Source organism: Monopterus albus, unplaced genomic scaffold (assembly GCF_001952655.1).
Source record: "Monopterus albus unplaced genomic scaffold, M_albus_1.0 scaffold101.1, whole genome shotgun sequence".
NCBI classification, from domain to species: domain Eukaryota; kingdom Metazoa; phylum Chordata; class Actinopteri; order Synbranchiformes; family Synbranchidae; genus Monopterus; species Monopterus albus.
Window position 1 is genome coordinate 306,250 of NW_018127981.1, and position 11,536 is coordinate 317,785.

Below are 11,536 nucleotides of genomic sequence, written 5' to 3' on the forward strand. Positions count from 1 at the left end.
AGAAATGCATGAAGCACGAAACGGCTGTGGAAAGGTTTGTACATTGTTGTATAGGCTGTTATTTTTGGTATCTTTGCACATTGTTGCTTTTCGTCCATCTCTGCACTTTTTCAGAGTTTTTCGAGTCAAAACTTCAAAATAAATTGCCCACTTTTTGCTAAAGTAACTCACGTGCTTGTTAATTCTTGCCACCACTTGTTACTTCATAATGACTTTCCTCATAATGTCTTCCTTTTTCTTCCACTTTGAATTATATCACCTCAGTGATACAGAAAATAGAAGCTGCTGTGATTTGTATAGAAGAATATTTTGCTGTGCTAAATCAGAAATTGTTGCATCCCAGGCAGGTTTTATATTTGCTACAAATGTGATTCACAATATGTCAAGACACGGGGCAAATAAAATAATTACAAGATGTCCTCACATAATAATAGGAAGCTAGGAGAATTTCATATGTAGCAGGATTTCATTTGAATACTGATGGACACACTAAATAACTAGATTCAGCACTTAAGCAGAAATAGACAAGTTTCCTTGAACTGTATACTGATCTAATGTGGCCTCCTGAGACGGGGTTGTGTAGCAAATTACTTCATAATAACACTTTTTGTGCAACATTGTGGCAGAAGAGCTTTAAAGCATGTTCTTTCAACCATTTAAACAGTAATGTAACCACATCTAAGTTTAGAAACATCTGGAGGAAGCTAAAGGAGTCACTGAGGCCTGAGACAGCGTTGACCTATTAGCGCTCACGTGGCACCTGGGAAGCCATCTGACAAAACTATTAGAGCGGATGCAGCTGATGCTGTCTGCCAGGTGTCCTCCACAGGAGACGGATTGGAAATGAAAACGAACAGACAAACACATGCACATGCATGCGCACAGCATTTTTCCTAAGATAGATGTTTACGAATGGTTGGAAATTGCATTTCCAGCAGACAGAATGGGTGAAACATCTGAGGGCCCCCACAATGCAGCTGCTTTCCCACCCTGCCACCTGCCTTTTAAACTAATAGTGATTGTATAGACAACTTCCTTTGTAAAGAGAGGACAAAGTGGAGAGGAGAGATATTAGGATGGATGGAGACACATCATCTCTCATTTGCTCATTTAGGCTGGACTTAGACACGAGTGTGGGTGTTTATGATCCACAAGAACAACTGAGAGTCGATGTGCTCTGCATCTCTGAATTGCATTATTGCAAATCACTTGTAGACATATTAGAATTTTCATGTTTTCTATTAAGGAGTCATCATTAAATGGATTTATTGTGGCATGGTCATACTGGCCCTGCCTGTAATGCTCTCAAGAGCTCATATATGACAGAAATGTTCAATCTGCAGATTGCATGCTGAGGTCAGTGTCCTTCAGGTCATCCACAGTTGATGCCATAGTTACCAACATACTGAACTGGTCCTTGTTTGATTAATCTGAACAGAGGCCAGGAGTTCAGTTCAGTTCATAATGGAGAAAATCAAACTAGTTTGGTGCAAATGATTGTAATGCCAGAGCACTGCAATAAGAATCTTTTCTGTGATAAGGAATAATTAACATTTCTTGAAACTAGCATAAAAATCATGCCAGACCTTAAAAAGTATTTTAAGGAAAAACTAATAAAACTTCAAAAATGACTTGTAGTACATTTTAGACACACACTGAGTCCTCAAAAAAGAAGCCTTACTCCATTTGTTCCAAGACTTTTCTAGACCCAATGTCATTTTTGCAGTGTAATAAGATTACTTGTGTTTAAGTAACAGCTATTTAGATAAACTGCATAGTTTTTGCAATGATGCCTGTGCCTCTAACCAACTCACCTAAAGTTGAGATATTCCCAGTGTTGTTTCTGTGCTCATGCTAAAACAGAAGCAGATTGAATAACATACTTTAGAAAATCCAGACAAGTTAACTTGAATCATGTTGAGTGACACAGGGTTATTTCACTTTGACAATAAAAAGGATGAAGGTTTTTACTTTTTTGCAGTAGCCTATGTTGTTTTTAAACAGCAGCAGCTTTACAGACCCTGAGGTGATGTACAGCTCTGACACATCAATGGTTTCCTGTGTCACCGCCCTGATGGTAGCTAAGTGATGGAAATAAACATCTACACACAGGGTCCAGTGGTGGAAAAGTTCATTTTTACTCAAGTAATGTACTTGAGTATGTCCCTTTTTTATATACAGGGAAATATTGTACTTTTTACTCCACTACATTTATTTGACAGCTGTTACTTTCCCCCAGCGGCGTGTAACAGAAACAACACTTTATCAAAACTTGACACCTTGACCTACAACGTCTTAAGCTGCCTCTCCCCTTGTACACAGAAGCAAATTTACTACTTCTTATGACAGAACAGAGGGTTAACACAGTGACCCCCATGTCAGCATGGTGTAAAATTGGCGCAGTAATCCTGCTGTGAATGGGTCAGGAAGGGCAGCCGGCCTAAAAACATGCCAAATTTAATCATGCGAATTGGAACAGCCGAAAGTAGAGTAGTAGTAATCGCGCTGTGAATGGGCAGTGTGAAAGGGGCTGTAGTCAACGAGGTCAAACTATTGATTATATGTCAAAAATAGGAAAACCAAATTGTCTAACAAAACTTTCTTGTTCATCCTTCCAACCCCATTAATTCTCTCATGACCCCTCAGATGTGTCTAGTGATGCTCTGGAGAGGGCTCGGCCCCTAGGTTGGGGACCACTGGACTAAACTACCAAACCTCATAAAGAAGTTAAATCTAGCTCCACCTGCACCAGCTACAGCAGTGAAATGCTGCCTATGCACTGGTGCATCAGTGGTCTTAATCTGATATTCGTCTATACTTTTAGTTTTAATATTTACATATATTGTGGTGCAGATGATGCTGCAGTACTTCTACTTGTAATATTTGTGCTGCTCCCACTACCTGGGACTAATTTCTCCTTTCTTATGTTACAGTTTTCCCTAACAACTGATATTAAAGCCGACATACTATTAAAATAATCTGAACAAAAAGTAGATGTGCAATCGAGTGGCCTTGATCCAAAAACACTCGCGTCCTGTGTGTCTTTAGGGCTCACGGCCCTGATGCTCGCATCCTGGAGGAGTCCAAGCTGGCCCCTCTGGGTCAGCTCACTCTGCCCCAGATGTTGCACATCGCCGCCCAGATCGCCTCAGGCATGGTCTACCTGGCATCGCTTCACTTCGTCCACCGCGACCTGGCAACCCGGAACTGTCTGGTGGGGGAGGGCCTAGTGGTCAAAATCGGAGACTTTGGCATGTCACGAGACATCTACAGCACAGATTACTACAGGGTAAGTGAAGCTGAAAAAGACACGACTTGACTATGATGTTTTCACAGGGTCTCCTCAGCCAAATTACAAAATCAGTTGGGTTTTTGTATTGAACCACAATGTTGTCTGGTCTTGCAAACTGTTTTGGTTTTATGTGCCAGCTTCCTGCTGCTCCCTCCGGGTCAAATTTGTGGTGCTCCACGCACAGAAAAACACGAGATCCAACAAACTTACCAGCAACTTCCCTTTTCAGAAGCATCCTAAGGAAATCATCTTTGACTTTAGAACAAGAAGAGAAAGGCACCGACAAATAGCTGGTGATGGGGACTGTATTGAAGTTGTGAATGACTATAAATATCTTGGGACAGTTATTAATGCAACGCTATCATGGGACTCAAATACAGATACCATTTATAACGAGGGGCTACAGCCATTATAGTTCATGTGTAAGCTTTGACAGTTTGTGGATAAACATTTACTGGATAATTTACAGATTTCACTGGTACAAATTTGCAGCTCTTAATAAATCGCACTGTGCAGAATGACCCAACAGTGTGTGAATAAAGATCTTTTAGTGTGGCTTTGGCTCACAATGCCCAGTTAGTGAGGGGCAAAGTTACAGTAATCAGCTGGACTCGCAGGTTTCTTATAAATCTGACAAACTGCTGGAGAAATTATATTTTGGCACAGAGGAACATGAAATGTGAGCCACAAGATTTTTATCTGTCAGTGTGGAAATATGCTGTATAGTAGTGCCACCTTGAATGCGTCAGTGTAATGATGAAAATTACAGCATCCAGTCTCAAAATGACCTAATGATGAAACACCTAATTACGTTTAATGTTGAAGCCACAGACTGTAGCTAGTTTACTGTATATTTTTGTTAGCTTAATCATAAATCAAAAGATGGTTTTTGGAACTGAGTATGGAGAGTTGCTGAAAACTGGAGTTAAAAGATAAAGATGATTCTGAAGCTGTCAGTTTGTAATAGTTCTCCCTCTTGGTAAATATTTTCTTTAGATACTGAATTAGATCAAATTCAGCTTTTCATTGTGAAACATGCTGCACCTCTCACTTTTTCCTGAAGTGAGTTTGTTGTACCTTTTGAGGTAGAATGTACAGAGAGGTGACAAATTAAAGGAAAAACAACACAAAGTGCGTCAGTGAGGTGCTGGGCCACCACCAACTTGGCTGAGATCTGGTGACTGTGACGGTCATAGCATATGATTCACATCGTTTTCATACTTGTCAAACCATCAGTGGCCCCTCATGTCCTGTGGATGGGGACACTGACATCCTGGAATAGTCCACTCATTTTTCAGATTTTACATTTAACTTATTATATAATTATAAAGATCTACGACTTGTTCTATGTACACAAAAGGCCTATTTCTCTCAAACATTGTTCACAAATCTGTCTAAATTTGTGTTAGTGAGCACTTCTCCTTTGCCGAGATAATCCATCCACCTCATAGGTGTGGCATATCCAGATGCTGATTAGACGCATGATTATTGCACATTATTGTCCGAAAACCAGTCAGTATCTGGTGTGACCACCGTTTGCCTCACGCAGTGCAGCACATCTCCTTCGCATAGAGTTGATCAGGTTGTTGATTGTGTCCTGTGGAATGTTGGTCCACTCCTCTCCAATGGCTGTGCGATGTTGCTGGGTATTGGCAGGAACTGGAACACGCTGTCGTATACACCGATCCAAAGCATCCCAAACATGCTCAATGGGTGACATGTCTGGTGAGTATGCTGGCCATGCAAGAACTGGGATGTTTTCAGCTTCCAGGAATTGTGTACAGATCTTTGCAACATGAGGCCGTGCATTATCATGCTGTAACATGAGGCGATGGTCGTGGATGAATGGCACAACAATGGGCCTCAGGATCTCGTCACGGTATCTCTGTGCATTCAAAATGCCATCAATAAAATGAACCTGAGACGGTTTCTGACAGTTTGTGCAGAAATTCTTTGGTTATGCAAATCGATTGTTGCAGCAGCTGTCCTGCCGCCTGTCATTTGCCCTGTACAGTGAAAACCGGGATTCATCCGTGAACACCTCTCCAAAGTGCCAGATGCCATTGAATGTGAGCATTTGCCCACTCAATTTGGTTACAACGACAAACTGCAATCAGGTCGATACCCCCATGCACCCCCATACACATAGAACAAGTCGTAGATATTTGAGTTCAGCTCATGAAAAATGGGGGCAAACACAGAAGTGTTGCATTTATAATTTTGTTCAGTGTAGTAACCTGTTGCCAATGGTGGAAGGTAACTAAGTATATTTACTCAAGTGCTGTACTTAAGTACAATTTGAGGTATCTGTACTTGTATTTTCATTTTGTGCTACTTCATACTTCGGTTTCACTACATTTTAGAGGCAAATATTTAACTTTTTACTCTACTGCATTTCAGCACTTTAGTTACTCTTCAGAATCAGATTAATTAAAAATAGTATAATCATAAGACTATTGATCTATGGTGGAAAATTCACTTGATACCCAACAGTAAATCCAATTATAAGCATATAATCTAGCTAAAACTAGCCAATACATTAATGTTAAATAAGGTATTTTGCAGAATGAATACTTTTAGTACTTTGTTTTGATGCTAATACTTTTCTGTAACATTTTAAATGCACCACCTTTACTTGTAACAGAGCACTTTTAAACTGTGTAGTACTCAGCTGTACGTATATTCTATTAGGTCAAGTTTTTCCAACCAAGCTGAATAACGGTAACCGACTTTAGTCTGGCCTTGGTGGAATTTAAATACTTGAAATCCACCTTATTCTGATTTGCAGAGGCCATCTCTTAACGTGTCACTGATGCAAAAAAAGGGGGGTTTTGTTGGCAGGAGGTCCATTTTTTTAAACAATAAATTACTATGAACTGATCAGTGAAAGCTCTTTGTGTCCAGAATATTTGACTCTCATTGATTTAAAGCTGGTCCTCTGCAGAGCGGTAGAGTTTAAGGGTGGAGAGTATGGGAATATGTTTGGTTAAAATATATGTTTATTTCCAAAATTCATAAATGTTAAAATGCTTTACATGCCATTGCATATTCATTTATGTTGGAGTGAATGAACATGCACTGCCTTGTCTGACTCCTCAGGTGGGTGGACGTACGATGCTGCCGATCCGCTGGATGCCTCCAGAGAGCATCATGTACAGGAAGTTCACTACGGAGAGTGACATCTGGAGCTTTGGCGTGGTCCTCTGGGAAATCTTCACCTATGGCAAACAGCCCTGGTACCAGCTGTCCAACAGTGAGGTGGGTCAGGACAGAAGCTTAGTCCAAATTTAAGGTGCTAGTCTGTCATTCTTTCTTGTTTTTTTTTTTTGTTTGTTTGTTTAAATTCTCACGTTGGCTATTTTATCATTACCAGTAAGACGAACAGCGTCCCCTGCCTCATGTAAAGGGCCAGTTCAACAATAATTATTTTTTTTTCTAAGCTTTTTTTTTTTTTTTTTTTTTTTTTTGGTGTGGTGTTAGTACTTTTATTTTGTAACGCTCGCTTTCACATAACTTGCAGAGCATTTTCACTGTAGCTGTAGATGCCTCTGTGCATAGGTTGCTGAAGTTTTATAAAGCCCAGCGCTCTTAAACTAATCAATAAGTTTATAGTAATTAAGAGCAGTCCAGTCTGGCGTTTTCAGCTTGAGCACTAAGTGGGACTCCACTGTGACCACAGCAGTGCTATTACAGGCCCAAACCCTCTCTCCTTTCAAGAGAAGGGTAGATCACTTTCCCTTGCACTCGATTCTAATCTCATTGGCTTTCATTTTTGCCCAGGGCCAATGAGCTGTAACCTCATTAACCTAATCTGTCTCGGCCAATGAAGGACAGGTGAAATTATGTTGCCTAAACACACAGTGACGGACATAAATCATCCTAAAATACAGAGTCTGCACACTGTGGCGACGGTGGCCATTTTGACTGAGTCTTTCTGCTCAGCTGAGACTGACGGGCCATGTTGAAGTGGCTCAGTGCTGACAAGCCTCTTTCTGTTCATTGGATCAGGCCGAGGTTAACAACGGGGATGATTGAGTCAGTAACCCTTCAAATGGAGAGCGTTGTGAAATGCTCCCTCTCATCCTCAACAGTGATTTATTCACTGAGCACCAGGAGTGTGTGAACTCATCAGTCATCGCAGCCATTAGTGTCGGAGCAGGAGGTTATTCATATTTTGGCTGCTCTCATTTGACATGAGTTCTTTGCTAATTGACACATCTGCAAATACCAAGGCTGTTGGGCCAAAAAAAATTATATTTATGAAAAAGTATTTATCCTTGGTGCAGCAGAGAGAAACTCAGTTTTTCACAATAGGTGACATTTAGTCCTGTAAACATTCCCTGTCTTAGGTCAGTCAGGATCACTACTTTATTATAAGAATGTGAAATGTCAGAATAATAGTAGAGAAAAAGATTTATTTCAGCTTCTATTTCTTTCATCACATTCCCAGTAGGTCAGAAGTTTACATACACTCGGTTACTATTTGGTAGCATTGCCTTTAAATTGTTTAACTCGGGTCAAACATTTCGGGATGCCTTCCACAAGCTTCTTACAATAAGCTCCCGGAATTTCAGCCCACTCCTCCAGGTTTGGAGGCCTCCTTGCCCGCACACGTTCTGCCCACAAATCTTCTGTTGAAGTCATGGCTTTGTGATGGCCACTCCAATACCTTGACTTGGTTGTCTTTAAGCCATTTTGGCATAACTTTGGAAGTCTGCTTAAGGGTCATTGTCCATTTGGAAGACCCATTTGCAACCACGCTTTCACTTCCTGACCGACGTTCTGAAATTTGTGAGTGGTGACGTAACATTCTGTTTGAGTCCAAACTTCAATTTGTTCTCCTCTCCATATGCCACAGGTTAGCTGTCATTTACCGCTTTCCTTGGTGATAGGAAGGAGAAAAATAAATGGCTACAGTTGATTAGATAAGTCACTTATTTTTAAATTAATAAAAATAAAACTTTTAAAAGTGCGTTGTTTTGCTACCATGTAATGTAGCTAGCTAGTTAGCACAAAATTAATATAAACACTAATACATTGATACATTTTATGCTGATGGAAGTAACAGTAAAAGCTGGGAACTCTTAAAAACAAGTTATTCATATAACTCAATATAAATTTACTATGATAAGGTAGGTTATTATGCTACCAGGCGGAACGGCAACACTAATATATTTGCACATACTCTACTCACAGAATACATTACTTGTAATCCATAGACTGTTGCATATTACCTTATATAACCTACTGTAAATATCAGTTGTACATATCTATCGGTAAACTAGTTCTGACTGTACGTACTGTAGATACTGCACACTCTGTACTGCTGTTATTGCAGTTCTGGTTAGATGCTAAACTATTTCCTTGCCTTGTACTTGTACATGGGTAATGACAAAGTTTAATCTATATTTGAATCTTAAGAATATAGTCTTTTTATTTTTTACTCTGTGATGCCTCACTTAAAAATGTTGTTGTGTAGAGGGTGACAGCCTCTGTCATTTGGGTCTTGGGAAGTTTGGACCCGGATGTGGAATGTTACATCACACTTAAGTGAATTTTCTCACTCTCAGAACCACATATGTCTGCAGTGTTTAAAGATGGGTGGAAAACAGACATTTTGCTTTTCTGAGAAAATTGCTTGTCCCCCCCCTTCACATATTTTATCGTGGAATGTGCCAGTGGTTCATGCTTTTGTTTTACAGCGCTGCCAGTTTAGTAACCTATGAGCTTCCAACATTAACTTTTGTTGTAGGGCTATTGTACTGAGCCGTGTCCAACATCGGTGCTAGAGTAATTCTAAACAGGTTTTAGTATGCATCTGTATTCACACTAAAAAAAATTGACAAATTAGACTTGGAAGCCAACACAAGGATAAATACTTTTTCATAAATAGAAATCATATTGATGTTTCGTTTGAAACCAGAAACATCAATATCTGCCTCAGAAACCCCGAATTGGTCAGGCTGTACTTCATACCACAGTAGACATTGTGATTACACGAATTATATACCCACTATATATATATATATATATAATCAGTTGTTAATAAACCATTATTTTAAATTCCCACCTCCACAGGCCATTGAATGCATCACACAGGGACGGGAACTGGAGAGGCCGCGCACCTGCCCCATGGAGGTGTACCTGCTGATGCAGGGCTGCTGGCAGAGACAGCCCCAGCAGAGGATGGTCATCAAGGACATACACAGCCGCCTACTGGCTCTGGTCAAGAACCCGCCAGTTTACCTGGATATCCTGGGCTAGAGGGGCCAAGAACCAAGCAGGAAGAGCAGGTCAGAGGCTGTTGAAGTTGGAGTGTTGATTTGATACTTCAGGTTCCTCATGGCTTAGGTCTGAAAATCAGATTTTTCTTGTATCTGTTTAAAGACCAGTAGGGTGGTAAATTCACATTTTCCCAGTTGCTGCTTTTCCAGCCTTGATGCTCGACAGCCAGCACAAATAATCTGCAGCGACTTTTTTGCTTCAGTTTGGCCTCATCCCAGCTCGACCCCAACTCCTCTGGAAACCTGTCAAATGTTTACCAAGTGTTTAATTTGATCTGAATTGTGATCAGCCTGATGGAGAGACGTGCATTGATAAGTGTTGAAGTAACAATATATAGGCACTACGTTGCTGGGAACGCGATTTGAGCTAAGTCCCTGCAGAGGTTTGGGGTCTGAGCTGTGGAACATTTATACGACTCCACAGCCGGCGCTTCTGTTGCAGGGCAAGAAAAGAAACGGATGATTACTGTTGTCTCCATGAGTCAAAAGTGAAAACCAATTTTACAGATTTGGATACAGCAAACAGTCATTTGTACAGTAGAGCAGCTGACTTTGGAGAAGTTTTGATATCGGAGGTTATTTAAAAGCTTTCAGTAAATATAAGATATCCGAGCTATAAATCAAACCCGTTGAAAGCTTGTTTGTGTCAGATCCAGTGTATCATAGGAATATTTTTCAAAAACAAGAACAAAATGTCACATTAGTAATGAAAGTATCTCCAGGTATATTAACCAGTGTTTACATGTCGTCTGTTTTGATGTTAAATATGATAATCGAGTGATAAAGCACCTCAGCCCCATCAAGTTTACAGTTTGTGCTGGTATCCCTGGAGCTCTTGATCATTTGAAGGAGGATCACACACATACTCTTTATTTCAGTAACAGTCACAAAACAGAGACCCTGGGTCTCTGCAGTCCTCCTCCTTCAAATGTCCAATATATAGTATTAAAAAAAAATTCCAAAGAACTGAGGTTTGACCTGTGACCTGCCTGCAAGACTCATTCAGGAGTGGCTTTTGTACAGATCAGTGCTGTCTAACATGCTGCTGTAGCCTTCGAAATCAAAGCACTGCAGTGAAATTTGGTATGAGGGTAGTGGGGGGGCAAGATGGTGGGGACGAGGTAACAGATGGATTAAAGTGAGCGAAACTCTGGGATGAGAGGGACAGATGGCACTGACACAGAGACTGGAAGTGAGGCCACCACCATGAGGGTGGGACAAAAAAACAAATGGGGCATTTAGAGGGTGGTGGACTCCTGTGTACAAACCGCCGTGATGCCTTCAAGTGTAAATATTGAATGTACATACTCTGTATGAATGTTTAAAAAACATCATGTATTGTTACTTCAGCACTTTGTACTGTATATTGTTTGCCCTTGAAAATAAACAGACTTGGTTAAAACCTGGCTACAGCCTGCGTAGGAGCGTCCCCCAGCATCAGTCAATCCATCATTATCGTATGCTTCACAGTGAACAATGATTTGCGCTGCCTTCTGTACTTGAAGGTAGACATCCTAACAAGGCTATTCAAGAGCGTTCTATTATTTTGACAAACTAATCAGCAACCTGCGAGCAGACAGTTATTGAAAAGGAATAATCACATTTCATATTGCCTTACCACTGGCCCTCCAGCAAACAAACACCCTTCAAAACCAAAGCCCTCTATCTACCTCACACCGCCACCCTCCCCCATCATGCTGTATGCAGAGCATCTCCAGGGAATGGTAATGGATTGTGAGTAATGCTATCATCCCTTTCCCTGGCTCTCCCTCTCTGGCTCCTCTGGGGGGTGGGCTGTGAAAACACTTGGACCTGTGTCTGGCTTATTGTTTCTTCTAGTGTCTACAAGCAGATTCTGGCCAGATAAGATTAGCATGCTCTGTAGTGTCTGCTTCGTTTGTGGTTTCAGAAAGACCCTTTTTTTTTTTTTTTTTTAAGCCCTGGGGCCTACAGCCCGGTT

At 40.8% G+C, this 11,536-nt stretch overlaps 1 protein-coding gene across 3 annotated transcripts in view; it reads left to right on the forward strand.

Annotated features, from left to right (window-relative positions):
• Nucleotides 1–11,024, forward strand: part of ntrk1 (neurotrophic tyrosine kinase, receptor, type 1) — a 64,856-nt gene extending 53,832 nt beyond the window's left edge. For 2 of the 3 annotated variants that reach the window (XM_020609665.1, XM_020609664.1), the window contains 3 exons: nucleotides 3,049–3,289; nucleotides 6,392–6,550; nucleotides 9,371–11,023. In XM_020609665.1, coding sequence (XP_020465321.1) covers nucleotides 3,049–3,289; nucleotides 6,392–6,550; nucleotides 9,371–9,556 — 586 coding nt within the window. In that variant the 3' untranslated portion in view covers nucleotides 9,557–11,023. Of the gene's footprint in view, nucleotides 1–3,048; nucleotides 3,290–6,391; nucleotides 6,551–9,370 lie in introns of all 3 variants that reach the window. The other variant, XM_020609666.1, reaches the window with a different exon arrangement.
• Nucleotides 11,025–11,536: the final 512 nt, after the last annotated feature.